Consider the following 25,512-nt stretch of genomic DNA (forward strand, 5'->3'; position numbering starts at 1 on the left):
TTTTATCTAAAACATATTTCCTGCTTTGCACACCATCATTAAAACATGAATCTGCATCATAAACACCAATAACAAGTGCATTTCTTCCCACAAAAATGGTTTTTGGCAATATTTCCCATACACATTGGTTAAAACTTTCATTTGGGTTTTGGGTACCGCCATGGGGCCCTGAATATAGGTTTGATGGCTTCCATTACAGCAGTCGGTAGAGAATTCCTGTGATGATATTCTTGACCACCAGCAATAGATCTTTGGTAGTCACACCATGATTCACTTCCTTTTGGGTACAAGTTGTGGATAGGGTTATTGTCTGTGGATATTTTGTGGAAATATAAGGCCCAATCTGTTTGCTTCATATGTTTCAAGTCCCCCTTGTTCCTTCTTTCTGCCAAGTCATAATATATCGGCAGCTTGTCAAATTCTGCTTCTGTCACTTGCCCTCTCACTTTTATTCCCTTCCCATCAGATAATTTTTTTCCTGACAAATTGTGTCTCAGCCTTCTAGGTCTAGCGCCCAATCTTTTCTGTACATATACCACACATTCTAACTTCTGCACAGTAGTCTCAGCTCCATATGGAGCACATTTTTGAACCTCAAGGAAAGCTTTACTATCACCATCAAGGTACTTCACATATCGCAGGCCATAAGAGGCAACAGATCTGGTAAACAAGCTGACAACTCCCTGCACTTCCATACCTCCACTTGAGCCTTTATAGTTCATATTACATTCATGATTTGGAATCCCTTTCACACAACTTAAGACAAAATTTGCTCAACACTTCAACATCTAGTACTTTGCCAGTGTCAACAGATGTTGTTGTAACAACACCATTCAAAGAAGTGTGTCCTCTTTTTTGCCAGGTACCATCAAAAGCGGCCACTGTCCCTGTCACCATCATTTTTGATAATAGATTCTTCTGCAGTATTTTTCATTGACAATTCTGCAACTTATTTTACAGACCCAAGCAATAAGCCATAACATCGCAATAAGCCATAATATCTCTCAAATTCTGCTGGAGGAGGTGGAATATTCATCACTGCACAAAGTGTTCCTTGTGCTGCCTTCTGTACCCTACCAACAGAGCACGTGCCATACACTACCCTCAAATTCACACCATAATCTTTGCTTACGATTTTAGATGTCAAGCAAGATGCACAAACATTGCATTTGCTGCTTATCACAGATAAGTTCGTAGCAAGGCCTATCCTGGCAAGCTCATTTTCGACCACAGAAACACACCGTACACCAAAGCAATGGTTGCACATAACATTGTCCAGTACCCAACTGTGACAGTACATTAACATCAACAGTAACATTACACGAATCTTCATATTCACAGCCTCCACTTTCATTAGCAACAAAAACAAGTTTCCTTCTTGAAGCACTCGGTGGCAATTTGTTTACCGACTCAGAGAAGTTGCAGTCTTGAGCCACTGGTGTAACATTTGTTGTAACACCCTTTACTGTGTATCTGTTGCCCTGGTGGTGATGTTTACGGTTGAAGCAACAAATTCTAGGCATCTTGTATGATAATATGCCACAAATGAACACCAAACAACATAGCCAAATTAAAATCGTTTCAAAATTCGCAACACCACACTGCAAGCCTTTCAAAACAGACAACAAACAAAACCAGCGATCAAAGCAAGATAGCAGCAGAGAAAGTATCGATATCAAGAGTCCTTTGTTTCATGTATGACAATCTCTGGCACAAATATAAACATTTGAATTATTCAGAGTGAAATACAATTACGTATGACATAAGAATGCTGTGCAAAGGGGTGTGGTGCTGCATCTTGGTACACTAAAGATCAAATAGCATGCCTTATAATCTCTCAAATATATGTTTTATGTGTCAAACTATTCAGGAAAATGTGCGCTATATTTTTGAAAAACTGAATTTTTTAAAGTTTTGATGTCCTACCCCCCCCCCCCCCCTTTAAGGTGTGAGGTCAGATTAGCAAACTATGGTTTTGAGTTCAAGAACCGAGAATGTCATCCCATGTGCAAACAGTGTAACTAATCTCATCTTTTACTCTGCAGTTTATCCATTGTAGGCACCACTAGGCCAATAAGGGACAGATGAATGAATCAGTTGTTCACTAGCCATAAGGTATCTATGTCACTCTGTCTCTTCACTTCAATCTTCACGGACAGTGCTACAAGCAACCAAACTGAAAATCAATAAGGAAGGTTTAAGAAAATCTCTCCATCATAATTTTTTATTTTCACTTTCAGCAGCCACACCGCTTACTTGGCAATGACCTTTTCTTCTTCCACCAACATAATTGTTGATTTTTGTAAACAAATCAATTTTATTTATGAAATTGTCACGCTGAATAATTTATTAACTGGCTTTATGCATCTGTTCTAAATACCTTATTTGCATACTAGATGAGTACAACACAGGGCAGTACATACAAAAAGACTATTCCGTAATCGAAACAGAGCAATATGTAACTAATTTGAGAATACTTCACATTTTATTAAAAGAGACTTCTGTCAGAGGATATTGTGGTAAGTCGTAATTCATTTGTATTAGTGTAGAGCATATTTTAATAGTTTTTATGCATTAGTTTATTAAATGTAATAGTAAACATAAGACAGAAATTAATCATAACAACATATTCTCTCACATTATCTAAGACAGTCTGACAATGTTCTGGTAGTTTACAGATTCCACATCTGTAGAAATCTACTGGTTGGGAGTTAAAGATGTTAAGCTAGGTATGAACTGCACTTTCATTGTAAAAAAATTTCTGATCATAATCAATAATGAATGGGAAAGGTCAAAATCTGAGGGTGCAATATCAGAAGCATGCATGATGGATGACTTCCCAAACAAACTCCTAGACAGCTTTTAGTATAAAATCAGCAGAGTGCAAGCAGGTGATACTGTGTGAGCAGTGGTAACACTTGAGACAGTTTTGTTGATCTTTTTCTTAGATTACAACTGAAGAGCATCTCAATTGTTGGCAGCGAATGCCAGCTGTAATGGCACAACCCTTGGGAGCAGTTCATAGTGCACAACACCCTGTTTTTACCACCAGATGCACAATATTATCTGAACGCAACGCCATTTACTCAAGGAGATGTCTTTAGTCACAGCTCAACCTTCAATTTCTTCTCAAAAGTTTACATAAAGACATCACAATTGTCATCAGTAACAATGTTGTGTAGGAATGCTCAGCATGTGACGTTTGCAAAAATACAATACGAGTCACCACTTTGATTTTCATTGCTTGCAATGACAGTATGCAAGTATTCTTAAGCACCACTTCTGAATCTTGCTTATTGAATGCAAATGTCGCATAAAGGTTAAATGATTGCAATTCACCACACATGTCAATTATCAAAACTTTCTGAATGTGGGAAATCGTTCTCTTTCTTGAAACAATGAAATCCTTTTCAAACATAATTTGTCACATGGTATTCATCCCACACATGATGATAAACGTTTCCAGTTGCCTTTGCTGCCTTCAACCCTCTATTTATCCCACAGCAAACAATATGTCACAAATGTAAGACATTATTTCACTTGCAATTATTTTGTAACACTTGAGTAACCCTCACTGGACTGATGTACACAAAAACCAATACGTAAATGTGAGGCAAATACTCAAACACCTAATAAAAAGTGATAATTAATGTGTGTCTAATACACAAATAACAACCTATGCATGTTGTGTAACTGCAGTTTGTACACTACGTACATCCAAGTTATTTCATGTGGGGGGAAAACACTACAATAGTAAACTATTTCCTAATTTCAAAATGGTATTTTTTTCCATTTCCTTTCTTGGTATCCTCTCAGACATTGAAGGTGGTTTTAGAAGTGTGTACTTAAACTGTATGTTAGATCCCTCTCACAAGAGGAAGCTCTCAGACACACCCCAACAATTCAGCTCAAATTTGCAAGTTTGCCTGTGTACACCCTAAAATAAAAGAATCCAAGATATTTTGGCTCAATATCCATGTAGTTTAGAGAAAAGCATGCCTGAAGTTTATGACGTGTGATGGACTCTAATCTGACAACATCAACAGACAACTGAAAACTGAGCCTTTTTCAACATCATACATGGGGCCTGCAAAAGCATATTTTTCCAGAAACTGAAGGAAAAAACAATTACAAACTGTTGCTCACGTACCCATAACATAAGCACTATCCAATGAAAGGATGCTGGTACAGTGACCAAGATTTTCAAATGCATGCTGCAGTTTTCTTTTTTTTTCTTTTTTAATCTGATTTTTTTTTCCATGTTGAAATTTGTACGAATAGAAGGGTTAATAATAAGTTAATCAATAACAAAGCAGGCAAATACATTTCTCAAACTTTACAAACCAAAGTATTTAAAATTTTAAGCCTCGTTGCCTGAAAACAATTCCTAGTAATACTGCTACGAATTCACCATGAGAAGCCACAGAGTGTCGACCATGCAATGGTAGTTTACAGAAAGACACGGTGCACAACTTTATTTGGAGGTTTTAAAATTGCAATGTGTTTCTAAAAACCCAGTGGGAATTGCAGAACCTTGTGGACACAATACCGACTCATAGCCTATTTCACAATCAACTTTCAGCACTGATTTCTCAGGCAAATTTATCATACACTATTTGATCAAAAGTATACAGAAAACCTGCCCAAAAATGACTTACAAGTTCATGGCACCCTCCATCAGTAATGCTGGAATTCAATATGGTGTTGGCACACCCTTAGCCTTGATGAGTTTCCACTCTCGCAGGCATACGTTCAATCAGGTGCTGGAAGGTTTTTAGGGAATGGCAACCCAATCTCCACGGAGTGCTGCACTGAGGAGAGGTATCGATGTCGGTCTGTGAGGCCTGGCACGAAGTCGGCATTCCAAAACATCCCAAAGGTGTTCTACACGATTCAGTTCAGAACTCTGTGCAGGCCAGTGCGTTACAGTGATGTTATTGTCGTGTAACCACTCTGCCACACGCCATGCATTATGAATAGGTGCTCAACTGTGTTGAAAGATGTAAACGCCATCTCCAAATTGCTCTTCAACAGTGGGAAGCAAGAAGGTGCTTAAAACATCAATGTAAGCCTGTGGTGTGATAGTGCCATGCAAAACAGCAAGGGCTCCAAGCCTCCTTCATGAAAAACACGACGACACCATAACACCACCGCCTCTGAATTTTACTGTTGGCACTACACACGCTGGCAGATGATGCTCACCGGGCATTGGCCATACCCACACCCTGCCACTGGACTGCCACATTGTGTACCTTGATTCGCCACTCCACACAACGTTTTTCCACTGTTCAATCGTCCAATGTTTACGCATCGTAAGTTAGGCATCGTTTGGCATTTACCGGCGTGATGTGTGGCTTGTGAGCAGCCACTCAATGATGAAATCCAAGTTTTCTCACCTCCCACCTAACTGTCATAGTACTTGCAGGGGATCCTGATGCAGTCTGGAATTCCTGTGTGATGGTCAGGATAAATGTCTGCCTATTACACATTACAACCCTCTTCAACTGTCTACAGTCTCTGTCAGTCAACAGACGAGGTCGGCCTGTACGCTTTTGTGCTGTACATATCCCTTCATGTTACCACTTCACTATCACATCGGAAACAGTGGACCCAGGGATCTTTAGGGGCATGTAAATCTGGCATACAGGTGTATGGCTCAAGTGACGCCCAATCACTTGACCATGTTCGAAGCCCGTGAGTTCCGTGGGGTGCCCCATTCTGCTATCTCACGATGTCTAATGACTACTGAGGTCGCTGATATGGAGTACCTGACGGTAGGTGGCAGCACAATGCACCTAATATGGAAAACGTATGTTTTGGGGATGTCCAGATACTTTTGATCACACAGTGTATGCGTGGTATGTATTAAAATTAATTCCCAATAAAGAATGTCTGTTTTTCAGTGAATTTTCAGAAGGAGTGATGTAGTTGTGCGAAGATTGCATTCGTTAGATGTCCTTGCCGCTGCAAGAATATTTGCTTCGAATATTTGTATGACAAGTACCATAACTGAAACTGTTATAAGGGAAGTGAGGACACACAACAGAACGACGGAAAGAGCCATTGTAAAGGAACCAGGATCAAAAGTTTAACTATTTACTAATCCAAGTTTTTTGAGAAATTTAATTGCCTACCTTGTCGTCATTGTTCACATTTGTGGGGCCACATAAGGTGGTAAAAAATGCTCAATTTTAAAGAGTCTATTGACCCTGTCATTTTTTTAGTCGAATATGCGTCACGAACTTTAGGGGTGATTTTCCCAAAGACGCGAGGTGGGAGGGAACTAAGTCAAAATAACTTAGAGTCTTTCATTTTAAGTTGTGCACAAGTGACCAGCCAAATATGAACCAAATCAATTAACTGCGTCCAAGACCTTCCCCCTTCAGACAGAAAACTGCAGTCATCTTCGGCTACACCAACATACAAAATGTATGTGAACGGCACATCGCTTTAAGAGTTTGTTCCCTAGTTTGGAATTTTATCTTAACTTTATACTCATCAGTCAGTCTTTTTACAGCTTAATGATATATCAGGTGTAAACTGAAGGTAGACATTACTGCTTCCCCTTAAATAGTAGTATGTTTGGTCCTTTGTACATGATGTTCAGTGAAGGAGTTGCCTTATTTCAAACTTGAATGTCTCAAAACCTAAGATTGAAAGACGAGTGCAGCAAATGTTATGTTTACTGTGAAAGCTGTAAAAATTTTATACAGAAGTTTCAAAATATTTTGAAAAGCTACAAACAGATGGCACTGCCATTGCAATATGTATGCCTATAAATAGGGCATCACAACTCAGAGTGCTCTGTCCCACCTTTGGAACATGAAAGGACATTAGCGTACCAAAAGAAGAAGTTGATGTATTCCATTGAACATGTTTTTTTTCTGGCACTGGAATTATTCAGGAAAATCCAAGGAAATCCACCCAATGAATTGCAGCAGAAAATACTGAGACAGCGCCTACATGTTTCCATTCAAATTCCAAAACCACCACACCATACCTGCATGAGCCGTCAGACAGAGGGCTGACTCTGCGAACCAGATTCTCACAATGATTGATAATTAAGGGTTTCATGTTGTCTGCATCTTGTTCACAGATAAAGCATGCTTTCACCTCTATGGAGTAGTGAACAAACAAAACTCGCGATTTTAGGGTTCTCAAAATCTCCATTTGTGTGAAGCAAAACCACTGTATTCTCCCGAAGTTCCTGCTTGATTACAGTATACAGCAGAGGCATTCTTGCCCTTTTTTCACGTGAGAAATGATCACTAGTGAATGTTATGTTGCAATTTTGGAACAATTTGTTGCCACACAGTTAGCACTGAAGGATTCATGCAAGATATAGCCAGACCACATTGCGTGTAACAGGTGTTTCGCTTGTTTGATGATTAATTCAGGAATAAAGTCACTGGGTTGGATTATTGCAAATTTACTGGTGTAGGGATAGACAGGCCTCCGTACTTGCTCAACCTCTCTCCTTGTGGAGCACGTGGAAAGACATCCCATCATGCTGGATGAGCTTTAATGAATGATCTGTATGGCATCTGAATCCATTTCCATTGAAACACTACAGGTTGTGATGGCAAATGACATTATTCATTTGTGTCATCTCCTTTCCACGAGGAGTGAAAATTTTGAAAAGATTGAGACATGACTGCAAAGACTGCTTGCAGAGAACAAGTTCAAATATGCATGCTGATTCTGTACGAGCTGCACCGAATACAGAAGAACGTGTTAGCAAGTTTTTGAACTATTTCAAAGCTTCTGTATAATAAACTTACAGTTTTCACAATAAGCTTATCTTTTGTTGCACTTATCTAATGAACTTAGTTTGTGTGATATTTAATTTTGAAATCAGGGACTCCTTTGCTGGACATCCTGTAGTTAGTTTTTCTGAGATTTCAGTCCACTTATCCTTCACCTACCCAGCAAACAAATAATGCTTTGACAAGAAACAGCTGCAAACATTAACCCTATAAGTATTTGGACTTGGCTGTTACATTTTTGCAATAGGTGAACAGCAATTTCTGAAATTACACTTCAGTTAACTTAGTTATGAAAAGGATAGTTGCTACTCACCATATAGCGAGGATGCTGAGTTGCAGATATGCACAACAAAAAGACTGTCAGAAAGTGAGCTTTTGGCAAACAAGACCTTTGTCAAAAATAAACACACACACACACACACACACACACACACACACACACACACACACACACAGACACAGAGAGCAGAGAGAGAGAGAGAGAGAGAGAGAGAGAGAGAGAGAGAGAGTGAGGGGTGTGTGTGTGTGGGGGGGGGGGGGGGGGCTATTTTGAACAAGGGCCTTATTGGCTGAAAGCTCACTTTTTGACAGTCTTTTGGTTGTGCATATCTGCAATTCAGCATCTATGCTATATGGTGAGTAGCTATTACCTTTTTCCTAATATTGTTACAGTCCATCCTGGATTTTCCACTGTTTAATTAACTTAAGTCCTTTAGATAAACTCCTTGAGGAGGACCTCCACACTAAGTATTTCTTTACATTGTAAGAAATGTTGTATCTTTAATAACAAATACTTTCTTTCCTTGCATTAATGAAAGAAGCTCAGTCTGGATGATACATCAAGAAAAAAGAGAGACAGCAAACTAGTATCATCAAAACTTAAATTTTTCTTCATCAATCTTGGCTATACATTATTTTGCATACAGAAACAAATCTGAGACAGTTTTGATTTTAAATGGTACATGGGCATTGCCATACAAATAATATGTATAGCTTTTAATTATTAAAAGACAGAATAGCTGACCACATGAAACATTTAGAACTGCAGATGATGATGAGACCCATACTTCTTTTACAGAGCGTAGGGGAGCGACACGGGAGACCCACGCCGCCTTACTAGGCAAGGTCCTAGGGGAGGTGGTTTGCCATTGCCTTCCTCCAACAGATAAAAAAAATAAAAACGTAAAAATTATGACATTATCCTACCTTTTGGAACTATTAGTTCCTTCGTCAGGGAGGGGCGGAGGACAGAGTGGGGAAGACTAAAAAGGAAAGGCAGATCACTCATACCTGTAGAGAGAATAGTGGTCTTCTCCTTTGGCTTACCCTTGTTCTCACTACAAGCAGGTTCCTCTCATCCTGAGGTCTGAGTGAACAACTTCCCTTTTTCACCTTCTCCACAATGTAGGAAAAGTACTAAAAGCTCTGAAAGGCATTGTAATGTCATCACTTTTACTGTGTGTGTGTGTGTGTGTGTGTGTGTGTGTGTGTGTTCAACAGAACTAAAAATTTCACCTCTTGAAGGTAAGTACTGCACAGCAATTCTGCCTCATATTTATCATTTCTCTCAACTGAATTTCCCATTATGTAGCACTGCATTAATTCAAAAGTAAATCTTTCTGATGCTGTGCCATTTCTTAAACTCAAATGAAGAGCTGTTCATTTCCCGTCCATGCACGAAACAGGTACAACTACACATTTTGCATTCTTCTCATTTCATTGTTCATACACTAGTGTGTGTCAAATGGCATTTCACTATCTATATCCTCCCATTGATTTTCTTTTACTTTGCACAATCTCAACTGTAGAAGCACTGATGTTATTTCTGTATTCATACAACAACTAATTTTCCTGGTTGCCACTGTCAGTTTCTTACTGACAAATGTAAGTGGTGTGTGCTGACTCATCTTAAAACATGTTTTCCACTACAATAACTTTTTCACCCACTGAATCTGGGTCTCATTATTAAAGCATCCATTTCTGATAACTACTCAGATGGGTATTTGCTAATATACAGCAAGAATTTGCCTCTGACTCACTCTTTAAATCCACAATTTGAGATTCTTTTTACTTTATTTCTTGCTTATTCTATGTGCTTTCCTGATTGCCTATCGTGTTCATTTTTATAATTCATGTTTTTTTTGGAATTGTTTTTTAACACTTATTGTCAATGATTCAATTAGAAAACATATTAATCAGGAAATGTAATTTCCAAGGAATTGAGTCCTCATTGGTCTATACTTAATGTGTACAAACACACACATCTACAAGCATTTAAAAACAGTGTTGGAAGCTTATATGCCTCTTTGTGACTTGGCAAATGTGCAGACAAGATAATATGTGCTCTTTCCTTACAGAATTAGAACTGATTTATATGAAAACTGATACAAATTACTGCAAATAAAAATTTATAACTTTACACTCTGCATGTTAATTACTTATGTTAAGCTGCTGTGAACTTATTTCCAATTATTTTACCAAGAAGCACAATCTAACTCCTCATTCAATCCAGATATGGAACACATGTTCAACAGAATGATGGAGTTTCAAAATGTAAATAATTTTATTGTAATTTTGAAAACTTGGAGCAATTCCATGAGGAGCACAATGTGAAACAAATATAATCCATGATTAAGAACTATATGTAACATAATTAATTATACATTCAGTTTAATTTTACAAGATGTTATAACTATACAAGCCACAAAAAATGTTTTTTTGGCTGCCACTTTCCACACACTAACTTTATTAACAGATGCAGAAAATATCAACAAAGATAATTTCATCTGCATCATACTGGTCTAGTTACTTACCAAGCTAATAGAAATACTGAATGAATTCATCAGATATGTATCAAGTGGCAACCTTGCATATGCTCTTGGTAAAACAAATGTAGGAATTGGCATATAAATATGAAAAAATGGTAGATAATACCTTGTAGCGGCGCAGCCCAAGCCTTCTTCCTCTGCAAACTGTAAACTCAGCCTCAAATTCATTCTTTAGTACTAATGATGCAGTCTTCTTTTTACAGATGATGAACCTTACTTAGGGACTGACAATCAGTCTCTGGACCCCCGGAAAAATGTTTGTTAGATTCCCCAGTAAATTACATGTATAGTGACAAGACTATGGGAAAAATATTGAAAGAAATCTATAGTTTACAAATGGGTTTAAAGATAAGGAAGTTAGAAGATTTTTTCAACGGATATCAAATCATACAGAGGACCTATTTTTTTTACAGAGGTAAAAATAATGGTTCACTTACGTTAAACAAAAAAGATGAGAACTTACAAGGATAAGAACTTAAATTCTGTCCAAATTAGTAACAATTCTCATATAAAAACAAACTATTTCTACATGCAACTGATCAATTACTGCTACGCTGAAGCTTTTAACAAGTAATGGAAATTGACAATACAATGAGGCCTGTTGTCTCAAAATAAAAGCACACTATATGTTTTTAATCCATTTCATATTTAATTCAGTGAAGTTCAAATATCCAAATATAAGCAAACTACAAAAAGAAAAACACAAAAAGTGTAAATACTTTTTCAGTCTCTCTCTTTTTTTTTTTTTTAATTGCATGTCTGTGGCACTGGAACTTTGTCCATATTATACTGAGAAACAAGAGCAGAAAAATCTTGTCATCGTACCACTTCTTCAATCACAAACTGGAACAGTGAAGCAGTTTAAATAAAAGAAATATTTTCAACTGTACTTCTGAGCAGATTAATGGGACTGCAGAGAGATTACATGCAAACAAGTGCATCACTCAGCTCTTTCAAATGTTCCCATTAATCTGTCCTTATGCCCTCCCACAAAATTTTCTTTCCCACCCAGTACGGCCCACTCCGGCACATGCTCTCCACCTTACCTCTCTCCTCCTTTCCTCTTCCAACTGTAGTTCTCGCCGTCTTTCCATTTCTTCCATCATTTGCTTTTCCATTATTTTCTTAGCTTCCTCAACTCTCCTGAGTACTTCTGCCTCAATTTCCTCTTTTCGTTTTTCCAATTCCTCCTCAACCCTCTTCTTCACTTGCTCTTCAATTCGTTTTGCAGTTTCTTCCTCCACCATCTTTTGTTCTAGCTCCCTTTGTCTCCTACAAAATATAAATTTCTGAAAAATAACATGAAATATTTGTTCTGACACACACACACACACACACACACACACACACACACACACACACCTTACTGACAGTTTCTTACATAATGAAATGGTTTGCATGTGAATTTATTCAATTTTCTAAGTTCCACTTGTTAGATGGCTGACAACCTGTCCTATAATGGCTGGAATTCACAAGAAGTTTGTGTGTTCTACTGGCCTGCCAGAGACTCAGCTTATTTAGCATAGCTTTATGGGAACAATGGAGTTTTAAGGCCAACAGCCTGAAAATATCTCAGGAGGTTTTAAGGAGCATTAGATCGGATGTTGAGAGAATAATGTGGACAAATAGGGACTCATCCAAGAGTTGACTCAGTGCTGGTGTACGCCTGAGGCAGACAACAGATTATTATCTAAATTGTCTTGAATGTCATCTTGGGTACACAATGTGGATGTTTTATACAAATACTGAACTGTATAGTACATAGTGATCAGTCCTTAACGCAACTGTCTGGCGAGCCCTTTTCTGCCCCACTGGCAGCCACCCGGCAGCAGTGCTGGCGAGGAGTAATTTTCCCTCTGCTGTGAGGTCTTTGAGTGTGTAGAATTGTTACACAGGTAACACACTGTACTGAGTGAAAGTGTTTAAAGTGAAATACACGTACTCTATTTGCCACAGAGTATTCATGTGCAATTCAATAAGAGTGTGCAGAAACAGCACATGCTGTAAAGGGTATTGTCTCAAATGATGTTCAAGAACCTAATTGTAATACAATTCATAATTGATAAACAAATTTCATGAAACGGAAAGTGTTCTTTACTGGAAACAGACAACCGTGCGCAGTACTTTCAGAATAAACTCTCGATAACACTGGGTGTGCTCTGGAAAGGTATGCTAGAAAATCAGTTTGACGTCTTCCTGAAAAAATGAGAATTTTCTATGGCTCTGTTCAAATGGATACAAACTTACGGAAGTTACCGCCCTATAAAATAACTACAGTGCAATAACATAAATTTGATGATCCTGTAAAAAGTTTGTGGTTTTGCGAATGGATTTTTAATAGGGTTCGACAGAGAAACTGACCCTTACCTAACTTTTTTCTCAGAAAAATCAGAGTTCCACCTGAGTGGATATGTTAATTCACGAAACAACCATTACGGGAGTTATGAAAAGCCTAATGTGATACATAAGACACCCCTGCAGGATCAAAACATAGGAGTGCAGTGCAATATTGTGGTGAGAGGTAATAGGCCCATTATTTTTTCCAGGAAACAATTAACAGCAAGAGATATGTGGAAAACATTCTGCGGCCTTTTTTTGACCGATTAAAAGAGATAACAAGCTTTCCAGACCTTTCAGTAGGACTGTGATGGCACATACAGCCCTCTTCTCGTTGCAGGAAATTCATGACGTTTTTCGTGATAGAGCCACAAATGGCCTCCTTGTTCTTCTGATTTAACCTCTTGCGATTTTTATCTCTAGAAGGGTGCGGCAGAGGGCACAGGGGTGGAGTGTGGATGGGCTTGCAATAAAAGAAACTTAAAACTAACATTTATCGAGAAATTGTTGCCATTTCGCAGAGGGAACTGCAGAGTGTAATAAGCAATTTTCTAAGCAGGTGTCAGAAATGCTGGAACAACAGAGGGCAGCAGTTCCAGCATGTCATTGCTTAATAAATGTCAATAATTTGCAGTTCTTTTAAGTGTTTGTCTCATATGTTACATATAACTTACTCAAAAAACCGTACAGTGCTTACTGCAGACCTCCTATCATCCTGCACAACAGGCAGCCTCATCGCCCAGCCGCACGCCACAAAAGCGGCTGCATGAATGATTGATCACATGGTATAATGACTGCTAAGGGGACTTTGTATTTTTATAGGGACAATTCTAATAATATAATGAACAGATATGTATGTACACAACGCAATTGACCTAAAACGGATTTGAGTATCGGACGACGAATTGCTTCAAGCACAAATGAGTTATAGAAACATTTCTTGAGGCACCAAGATTATTTATGAATATCTGCATTATTCTGAATGCCTTCTCTTTGGCTCTCTTTAATGCACCAAGTGATTCTTCCATAGTTATAGCATCATTAAGCACATTATAACTTCAATATCATCCATAACTTGCCTACTCCATATTCTGACTTCATAGTATTACAATTCAATTCAGAAAATTTTCTGAATTTGTAAAACTATATTTCTATAATTTGAAAAACAAATTATTTTTCTTTCTGTTTTTAATGTAACCTTTTCTAACTGTCACTGCCAAATTACTGCATCTCTCTCTAGTAAGCTACTTTCAGTTGATTTAGTGACCGAGAGTAACGTAAACTGCTGTCTTACAGTTACTTTTTTGAGTGAAATACAAGTAACTTCTTTGATAGCACAATAATTAACCAACACGTCTCTTAAATAAGCACTCCTTCACCACATTACAAAAATAACTGATTTTATATTAACTGAAATTCAACTACCAAAACTCTGGTGCCAGTGAATAAAGTAAACAATGAATAGTAGCACCACTATCATTACTTTCTGTGGAGCACCAAACATGAAGTCTTATGAACATACAATATGAAGTATAATAAGTGCCTCCATATTCTCCCCTTCCTTCAATAGGACAGAAATGTGGCACATGGGCATCAGAGCTGTTGAGTTCGTGAGCCACAAGAACTCACCGGCTGGCTTACGTTAAGCGCCAGGACAATACAGTTGATCAAAACAATGATACCATGCAGGTGTGTGTGTGTGTGTGTGTGTGTGTGTGTGTGTGTGTGTGTGTGTGCTGTACTAATTAACTTTCAAGACGGACATCACTTGAAAACTTAGCAATGTTGTCATTCTTGTTAATAGAAACAGTTCAGATTTCTAAAGTGTTCTGGTACTGGGAAGGGTGTCTATGCACACAACAACAAGAAAATAATGAATTAAGTACAAACAACTAATTACTGGCTACTGGTACATTTTGTGACCTGTCAAAGGCAACTGACTGCATACGAAACAATATCCTTTTAAATAAATAGATGTGCACATTTAAGCACTGATTCCGGGACGGGAAATCCACCAGCTCTGGAACAGAATCTGCTCCGTGGATTAACAGTGAGAACTGGTGCACCTGCCAGCCTGGATGTGGTTTTCACACAGTTTCTCACACCAGACTAGGTGAATAATGGGCTGGTATCCAAGTCCCACCTCAGATACACAATTTGCAAACATTTAGAACACTTTTGCAGACTTTCAAAAAAATTAAACTACATGCAGACAATTGGTATTTACATGACCTCTCCCAGGGGGAAGGGGTGGGGGAGGTAATGGGGTGGCGACAAGGACGACACCCGGCCACCCCTTAAATTAACCATGCCAAATCCATAACTAACCATACCAACCCACTGTAGGTGCAGGACAAGGGCAGGAGAAAAAGAAGAAGAAAAAGTAGAAGGAGGAGGAGGAGAAGGAGGAGGAGGAGAAGAAGAAGGAGGAGGAGGAGAATATTACAGTGCAACAAGAAATGCTTCAAAACTGTAACTCCTTTGTCTCTGACTGGATACCATGGGTGTCAATAGGAAAGAGACTCAATATAAGCTATCAGGTGTCATCCAACTGGGAATCAATTACATGTTGTGTTCCACAAGGTTCCATCCAACAGCTTTTACTTTTTCTTATGTATATCAACCACCTTTCATCTGTGAAATTACCAGACACCATTTTTGTTTTGTTTGCAGATGATATAAACATTGCAATAAATAGCAAATCAAGTATAGCCTTAGAACGATTGGTTCATGAAATTTTCATGGACATTAATAAATGGTTCCTAGCCAATTCTGTATCACAAAAAAGCACACATTATTTGCAGTTAAGAACCTAAGAGGTTTCCTGCCAGTATACACCTCAAATATGACAACAAGCAGCTAAAAGAAGTTGACAGTGTTCAGTTCTTGGCATTACGGCTTGATAATAAATTCAACTGGGAGGAGCATACTACAAAACTGAAGCACATACAGAAATGCCTATTTGCAATGTGAATGTTGTCAGGCATAAGGTGATAGTGTGAGTTAACAAGCATTTTGCTCTCATTTAAGTATACGGCCAAAAGAGTCAGCCTTCAGGAATTGTGAAACGAACATTGTCATCCAGGACCGTGTGCTACAAAGAGCACAGATTCACCGCAAGATGGAGAAACCGTCTATTGTGTTGAATGAGGCCTAAGCGCTGCAGTGTGCGAGTGAGACAGACAAGAACCTACATCGTAGTACATTTATGAAAACTATTTAATTCAGGGAATGAAGCCACAGTAAATTTAATCTACAATCCTTCATAAATTTTCATGGTAATCCCAACAAAACTTGAATATTGTTCATATCTATAACAGTTTAGGATTTACTGTTAAAGTGAAATTAACAAGTTTTGTAACAAAGACCTGAAGGCTAAAATCTGAAAGCCTTGGTCGATCGTAACGATTGACATTTCATATAGAAGCGCATCATTAAAATGACAAATATTGTAAGTACTATTGTAACTTTATTTGTTTAAAAGATATAGTACATTAAAATTATCTGTATTTTCAGTTAAGCATCAGATCATCATTTCCTCCACACAAAACACAGTGAACAATGATAGCACAACACCTTATTGAATCATTAGGTAATAGAACATTTGTTGTAAAGTTTATTGCATAATAGTTATTTTTGTTCTTTATTTATTTATTTATTTATTTATTAGAAAGCACAATGGTGCAAGGCTACTGCCCGTGACATTCAAAGTTAACGAGGAAATTGTATTGGTTTTACGAAAATGAATTTAACTTTTATTATGTAATGGATATTATTGTTACTTTATTTAGGATGTGAAAGTGGTCAAGCTTTGATTATTTAAATGTAACATAATGTAGAATAAGCTGTAGCCAATCAGATGGATGGCTTCAGGAAAGAGAACTGCCCTAATCAATAGAGCGAGGATATACGGCACGCGGGAAAACGCGGCCAAGGACAGGCAGAGAGAGGCAGTTCAGCTGGGGGCACCTAAGTGGGACAGTTCTGGTCTAGACACCAACCAGAGAGGGACAGTTCGGATTGAGACGTGAAAGTGGACAGTCAGTCTTTAGGCAACTAGGAAGTAAATCGACTTAGAAAATTTCACGTTGTGTGGTATCGTGGGACTTGGTCTCTGAGTGGTGAGCAGCCGCACGCCCGGTGTGTAAATGATGAGGTGGAATATCGGACTTTTGTTTTGTGATGAGACTGCATGATCGAACTGTGTCAAATGGATATGCGCTTTTGTGTAACAGTCACTCTAAATACGACCACTTTCACTATTAGTTTGCTTTCTGAATAACCATTACTCTAACCAAATCGCAACTGTGTGTCCTACATTGTCTTGTGACAGCCAGAGCGAGAGCACCAGCAGCAGCGAGTACTGTTTGTATAAAGCGTTTATTTTGCATTTTGTTTACGACCTTCCACTAAGGAAGGGATTCTATTTGTGTTTATCTGCTATGCATAGTAACTAACAGTTCTTGATAAAACTTTACATAGTTTTCGTGTTAGATTTCTTAGTGTTTTCTTGATCGTTTAGAACAGAAAGCGCCCTAAAACCGTCTTTGTTTGTTTCGCGGCCGTTAGCCACTAGTCACTTGAATCAGCAGTTGTCTTGTGACAGCCAGAGCGAGAGCACCAGCAGCAGCGAGTACTGTTTGTATAAAGCGTTTTTGTACTTATTTGCTGCGCTTAGCTTTTAAATAGTTTTTCTGGGAAAACCTAGCGTAGTTTTCGCGTCTCGTATTTCAGTGAGTGTTTCTTGATTATCAGAGTAGCTCATCAGAAGATTATCTTGGGAATTTGTCACCGTATAGGGTAGGGTAAACATAGCCATGTGTAGGGACTGTGGTTGTTGTGAGCGGACGCAAGGAGAATTGGCCACTCTTCGGGGGCAGGTGGAGGCTTTGTCTGTTAGGCTCATCGAGCTCGAGGCGCAGGCGTCGGCTCGTAGTGGCGTTGGGGCAACTGTGGTGAGACCTATGCCTACTTCGGTGGCCTTGGAATCACATGGAACCCCTGATGTCGCTGCGTCTTCCGGCAGTGAGCATCTTACCGGTCAGCCATCACTCCAGGGTGAATGGCGGACAGTGGTGGGCTCGCGCGTGCCTGGCCGAAAGGCGAAGGTGGGATCTGGCCGCGTGGCAGCTGCCTTACCCCTTTCCAACAGGTACGGGGTGCTTCCTAGTGGTGATGACATCGTTTCTGAGCCACCACAGGATGCCTCGCCTGTTGGGCCAGTGGCCGATTCTCCGGCAAGGTCCCGACAGTCACAGAGGGCGGGCCTATTAGTTATAGGGAGCTCCAACTTTAGGCGGGTTATGGAGCCCCTCAGGAAAATAGCGGGTAGGTCGGGGAAGAATGCCAGTGTGCACTCGGTGTGCCTGCCGGGGGGTCTCGTCCGTAATGTGGAGGAGGCCCTTCCGGCAGCTATTGAATGCACTGGGTGTGACCGGCTGCAGATAGTAGCACATGTCGGAACGAATGACGCCTGCCGCTTGGGTTCTGAGGCCATCCTTGGTTCCTTCCGGCGGCTGGCTGATTTGGTGAAGACAACCAGCATCGCATGCGGAGTGCAAGCTTAGCTTAATATCTGCAGCATAGTGCCCAGAGTCGATCGCGGTCCTCTGGTTTGGAGCCGTGTGGAGGGTCTAAACCAGAGGCTCAGACGACTCTGCGACTATAATGGTTGCAAATTCATCGACCTCCGTTATTGGGTGGAGAACTGTAGGGCCCCCCCTAGACAGGTCAGGCGTGCACTACACACCGGAAGCAGCTACTAGGGTAGCAGAGTACGTGTGGCGTGCACACGGGTTTTTTTTAGGTTAGAGGGACCCCCCCTTGGGCGAAATGATAAAATACCTGACGGCTTACCAGAGAGGACATTATCATCGTTGATAAAGAACGTCCGTCCTCAGAGACCAAAAACAGGAAAAGTTAACGTAATATTGGTAAACTGCAGGAGTATCCAGGGCAAGGTTCCTGAATTAGTATCTCTTATTGAAGGAAATAGTGCGCATATAGTATTAGGAATGGAAAGTTGGTTAAAACCGGAAGTGAACAGTAACGAAATCCTAGACACAGAATGGAATATATACCGCAAGGATAGGATAAACGCCAATGGTGGAGGAGTATTTATAGCAGTAAAGAATTCAATAATATCCAGTGAAGTTATTAGTGAATGCAAATGTGAAATAATCTGGGTTAAGCTAAGTATCAAAGGTGGGTCAGATATGATAGTCGGATGCTTCTATAGACCACCTGCATCAGCAACCGTAGTAGTTGAGCGCCTCAGAGAGAACCTGCAGAACATCGTGAAGAAGTTTCGTGATCATACTATTGTAATAGGGGGAGACTTCAATCTACCAGGTATAGAATGGGACAGTCACACAATCAGAACTGGAGCCAGGGACAGAGACTCTTGTGACATTATCCTGACTGCCTTGTCCGAGAATTACTTCGAGCAGATAGTTAGAGAACCAACTCGTGAAGCTAACGTTTTAGACCTCATAGCAACAAATAGACCGGAACTTTTCGACTCCGTGAATGTAGAAGAGGGTATCAGTGATCATAAGTCAGTGGTTGCATCAATGACTACAAGTGTAATAAGAAATGCCAAGAAAGGAAGGAAAATATATTTGCTTAACAAGAGTGATAGGGCACAAATCGCAGAATATCTGAGTGACCACCATCAAACGTTCATTTCTGAGGAAGAGGATGTGGAACAAAAATGGAAAAAATTCAGAAACATCGTCCAGTACGCCTTAGATAAGTTCGTACCGACTAAGGTCCAAAGCGAGGGGAAAGATCCACCGTGGTATAACATCATGTACGAAAGGTACTACGGAAACAAAGAAAGCTTCATCATAGGTTTAAGAGTAGTCGAATCATAGCTGATAAGGAAAAGCTGAACGAAGCGAAAAAGAGCGTAAAGAGAGCAATGAGAGAAGCATTCAACGAATTCGAACATAAAACATTGGCAAACAATCTAAACAAGAACCCTAAAAAGTTTTGGTCATATGTAAAATCGGTAAGCGGATCTAAATCCCCTATTCAGTCACTCATTGACCACGATGGCACCGAAACAGAGGACGACCGAAGAAAGGCAGAAATACTGAATTCAGTGTTCCGAAACTGTTTCACTGCGGAAAATCGTAACACGGTCCCTGACTTCAGCCGTCGCACGGACGCCAAAATGGAAAATATTGAAATAAACGATATCGGAATTGAAAAACAACTGCTATCACTTAGTAGCGGAAAAGCATCCGGACCAGACGAGATACCCTTAAGATTCTACAGTGATTATGCTAAAGAACTTGCCCCCTTTCTATCAGCAATTTATCGTAGATCGCTGGAAGAACGTAAAGTACCTAGCGACTGGAAGAAAGCGCAGGTCGTTCCCATTTTCAAGAAGGGTCATAAATCAGATGCGAATAATTATAGGCCTATTTCGCTTACGTCAATCTGTTGTAGAATAATGGAACATGTTTTGTGTTCTCATATTATGACGTTCTTAGATAATACAAATCTCCTTCATCATAACCAACATGGATTCCGCAAACAGAGATCATGTGAAACTCAGCTCGCCCTATTTGCCCAAGAAATTCACAGTGCCGTAGACACTGGCGAGCAGATTGATGCCGTATTCCTGGACTTCAGGAAGGCATTTGATACGGTTCCGCACTTACGTTTAGTGAAAAAAATACGAGCTTACGGAATATCGGACCAGGTTTGTGATTGGATTCAGGATTTCCTAGAAGAAAGAACACAACATGTCATTCTTAACGGTTCAAAATCTGCAGATGTAGAGGTAATTTCGGGAGTACCGCAAGGAAGCGTGATAGGACCTTTATTGTTTACAATATACATAAATGACTTAGTTGACAACATCGGTAGCTCCGTGAGGCTATTTGCAGATGACACGGTTGTCTACAAGAAAGTAGCAACATCAGAAGACTCGTACGTACTCCAGGAAGACCTGCAGAGGATTAATGCATGGTGCGACAGCTGGCAGCTTTCCCTAAACGTAGATAAATGTAATATAATGCGCATACATAGGGGCAGAAATCCATTCCAGTACGATTATGCCATAGGTGGTAAATCATTGGAAGCGGTAACGACCGTAAAATACTTAGGAGTTACTATCCGGAGCGATCTGAAGTGGAATGATCACATAAAACAAATAGTGGGAAAAGCAGGCGCCAGGTTGAGATTCATAGGAAGAATTCTAAGAAAATGTGACTCATCGACGAAAGAAGTAGCTTACAAAACGCTTGTTCGTCCGATTCTTGAGTATTGCTCATCAGTATGGGACCCTTACCAGGTTGGATTAATAGAAGAGATAGACATGATCCAGCGAAAAGCAGCGCGATTCGTCATGGGGACATTTAGTCAGCGCGAGAGCTTTACGGAGATGCTGAACAAGCAACTCCATAACAAGCCCTAACTTCTCAGCAACTTTGTTCCAACATTAAGTTTAAAGTCAATGGTAAAACAATATATTACAGTAGTTAAGCAGTACAAAGTGTCACGCAAAATGAAATCGTTGCTCTAACCCTGAGGTTGTCCCGGGGGAATATACTTGTCTATCATAGTATTAATCAACATGTCCCACAAAAATTCAATATGCCCTCAACGGAAGTCATAGACAAGTATTTGGCTATCTCTGCTTGAAATTTATACAATTGGGGAGTAACAAAATTTTAGCTGGCTGGCACTGCACTTCCAACAATCAGGACAGGAGCAGCAGCCTGAAAGGTGAGAGCCAAACTGTCTGCCTCTACACGACACCTGCTTCACAGCTCACAATCCAGCAGTCAGTGATTCAATTTTGCACACAGATTTTTAAAATCCATTCCAGACTTCAAGGCACAAGTCACATTCCGAGTGCAGAGATGAATAAAATTGAAGGACGGTCATTGGGTCCCACTTTCAGAAGTGATTATAGCTGGATACAGAGAGGAGTGGAGCACTAAACTGACTTTGAACTACGGTGACACACCTTTCCACAGTGCCTCATGCAACTGGAAAGATCTAATGCCTGCATAGCAGAATGGATTGGACATTGCCAGTGCCTGAGCTAAGACTGTAGTTGTTTTAACTTATTACTATTTGCTGCCTTGTATTTTAACTCAAATGCATTTTGCTTCACTTACATTACCTAGAGGATGAAGATAAATTCAAAGATTAATAAAAACATCAGATGTACCATTGCTGAAGAGCACAGTACGCGAAAAACAAATTGAGTGAAAATTGAATGAAGAACAGGTGTGTGTGTGTGTGTGTGTGTGTGTGTGTGTGTGTGTGTGTGTGTGTGTGTGTGTGTGTGTGTATGTGTGTTCGTTCATGTATTGATGACTTATTGAGTTATCCATTGTTAAGCTTGAGGCTGTTGGAAGCCAGCTAGAGCACTCCAAGTCTGGAAACAAGAGACATAAAGCAAGTGTAGATGGCAGCATTTAGGTTACACGAGAAACAGTAATGGGAGGAGCTTGTGAATTTCAGACGCTTAGGGCAGTTGTTCCTGCATACAAATTTCAAGTCAGAGAATTAACTGGTAACTCCACACACTGTGTAGATGCTGTTGTAAGTTGCCACAGTAGATGTTAGTTGCAAACAAGCATGTCTCAGCATATGCAGCAACCATGATCCTTGTTCCTGGGAACAGCAACATCAATGGATTTGCACACTGTAGAGTGAGGTGGGAAATGAGTAAAATTGTTGGAACAGCAGTCCCCACTCCCTATGGAGAAGTCTCCTCTCTTACAGAGGAGTGAAGTGACATAAAACACTGTAGGTGCTAGCCATACCAAGAAGGGCATAGATATTTAGCTTCTGGCTTGACACTTTTGCTACCAAACATGGAGTACTTTAGTGTGAAGACCAGGGACATCCCTACCTACAAGAGAAGAAGGAGAAGAGGAAGGGGAAGGACCTTAAGGATACAGGATACTTCTCCAGCTCAATATTATGTAAAAATCAACACCTATTTCTTTCAGGCACTGTTTATAATGTAGGCTACATGTTTTACAGATTTTTTTTTTGTTGGTATCAGGAAATGCAGCACACTTTCTAAATAAATTAGAAGTATTTTGAATATTTTTGAACCTACCTTAGGGTTATTAAAAAATTATAAAGAAATTGATGCATTTTTTTCCCAAAATGCTTCCTCAAATTGAGGTACCATTTAATCCAATGTTGTACATTTAAAGGAGACCAAATTTTTACCAGATATGCATGACATGATGGCTGAGGTACTAGAACTATTTAATTCCACCTATTATGTATATTACAAGGATAAAAAATATCACATCTTACAATTTAATTTTTATAATTTTTTCCTTATAAAAATGTTATTTTTTTCTATAATTTAGTTGATTATGCAATAAAGCTTAGGTCTACTACATAAGTATGGATTATTGCAAGTTACAGAAAAAAAATCAGAGCAGTGCTTTATAAACTTTAGGAAATATTTGTACCTGAATTCTGAAAAATACAACTTGCAGGAATTAAACTGTGCCTCAGAATATTCCTGTGCCATATTCTTCATGCTGCAGCATTTCTTCATCTTCAAGCTTCCTCTTGGCATTCCTTTTAGCACTTCTTGCTTCTTTGGTAACTTGATGAGTGAATCTTTCAGCTTATTGCACCCGTTGTCTGTCACACACAAGCAATTGGTCTTCTATATTAGAGCCACATTTTATGCCTAAATTTCTCAGGGCTTCCAACCTTCCTATCACTCCATCACTGAAACATATCACTGCATCTAGTACACCAACTTTTAATGTATTTAGTCCTACAAAAACATTCTTGGGTAATCATTCCCATATGCAATGGTTGAAATTCTCATTTGTATTCTGATCGCCCCCATGAAGACATTTACAAAGCAAAACAGGGTCTCTCAGGTCTCTAAAAATTGGTTTTATTTCATTCATTACAGGCTCAGGAAGAGAATGCTTATGACGGTATATTTCACCACTTTCTTTTGCTTTTTGGTAACCACACTAAAAATCTGCTGCTTTAGGGCAAAGTCCATGAACAGGATGGCCATCTGTGGACAACTTATTAACGTAGGTGGCCCATACAGCTTTTCTCATTGCTGTAACATCATTCACAGGTGCAGTTCGTCTAATAGACAGTCCATTTTAACTCTGAAGGTGGTCTGTTTCAGTTTCTGTCAATCTGCCCCAGCCAGCCAGAGATTTTTCATCAGATAGCAATTTTCCTACCATTTCTCTTCGTAGCTTCCTAAATCTAGCACACATCCTCTTTTGCACATGTCCACAACACTCCAGTTTTGTTACCAAGGTATCACCATAAACATTGAACTCATTAATTTTACTGAAAGCTTTAGAGTCCCCATCGCCTAGGTACTTCATATATCTAAAATTATAAACAGGCACCGACTTCTGAAATATTTGTAGAGCTCCATCACACTCCATACCTCCACTGTAACCATCATAATTCTTAGAACACTTATGTTCAATATGTTCTTCAGTGTTACCATGGCAGGTGTGGCAGTACTAAGATAAGCACTCAACATCAACAACTTTTCCATTCTCCAGAGAAGTAGCACTTACAACACCATTCAAGGAATGATGTCCTTGATGTAGCCATGTCCCATGAAGTGCAACAGCAATATCCCTGGTTCCACGAATATCTAGTTTCTTCTACTGCACGTTTCATAGATGCTTTAGACACAACTGTCAAGGCAGCTAAAAGTATTTTTATGTACATGCTGAACCTGCTGGGAGGAGGAGGAAGGTCCATCAAACCACAAAACGTTTGAGCAGCCTTTTTTCCTTTTCCTACTGCACACATTGCATACACTAACTTCAAATTCACATAATATGAATTATGTTCAAAGTCATTTTCGAGGTAGATTTATTTCAGGATCTATACAGAACAACCAATTTTGATACTAAACCCTTCATGCTACTTTGTTGTTCAGTTATTTCCAGACAGCCTACAGCATCACATTGTTTACATCTCGCCACTTCCTTTATCAAAGAAGATAAGATGCCCACATCAACAACAACAAATCCACTACAAACAGTTTCACTGTTAACACTCTGCCGTCCGGCAACAACGCAGTGGCGTCGTGTGCAAAATAGCGGTCAATGGCCGGCAACACCACAGTGGTGCATGGGCATAGTATCGCTCAGTGGCCAGCGACACCACAGTGGTGTTGTGAGCATGATATCACGCAATGACCGGCGACAGCGCTTCCGTATCTTTTGCATTCTGTTGGTGATTTGTTTAGGTAGCATAAGTTACACATGTCAACAAGTTTTTTGTTTTTATAAGTACTTGTGCCCTTTCATCGTGGCAGACGAAAGAGACGATATGGAGGTTGCCACTACATCATGCACGTCTCATCATGATCCGGTTGACCGATTTTCCGATCACATAAAGCAACACCAAGACCCGTGTATTTCCGAAATGAATAAACAAAAACTAAGAAACTGCCATGTATGTTCCAAAAACGAAAAAAGAACAACAAACTTAATGTGCAAGTCTTGTGGAGATGTGTTACATCTTTGAGACTGTTTTGCTGCATATCATATGAAAGAGAAATTCTAAGTACCAAAGACAAAGCA

General features: G+C 39.5%; 1 protein-coding gene across 1 annotated transcript in view; it reads right to left on the bottom strand.

The window, feature by feature from the left end:
• Positions 1-25,512, bottom strand: part of LOC126162855 (UPF0430 protein CG31712) — an 88,252-nt gene that overhangs the window by 21,812 nt on the left and 40,928 nt on the right. The window contains exon 3 of the mRNA XM_049919630.1: positions 11,641-11,866. Coding sequence (XP_049775587.1) covers positions 11,641-11,866 — 226 coding nt within the window. The remainder of the gene's footprint in view (positions 1-11,640; positions 11,867-25,512) is intronic.

This window comes from Schistocerca cancellata, chromosome 2 (assembly GCF_023864275.1).
Source record: "Schistocerca cancellata isolate TAMUIC-IGC-003103 chromosome 2, iqSchCanc2.1, whole genome shotgun sequence".
NCBI lineage: Eukaryota > Metazoa > Arthropoda > Insecta > Orthoptera > Acrididae > Schistocerca > Schistocerca cancellata.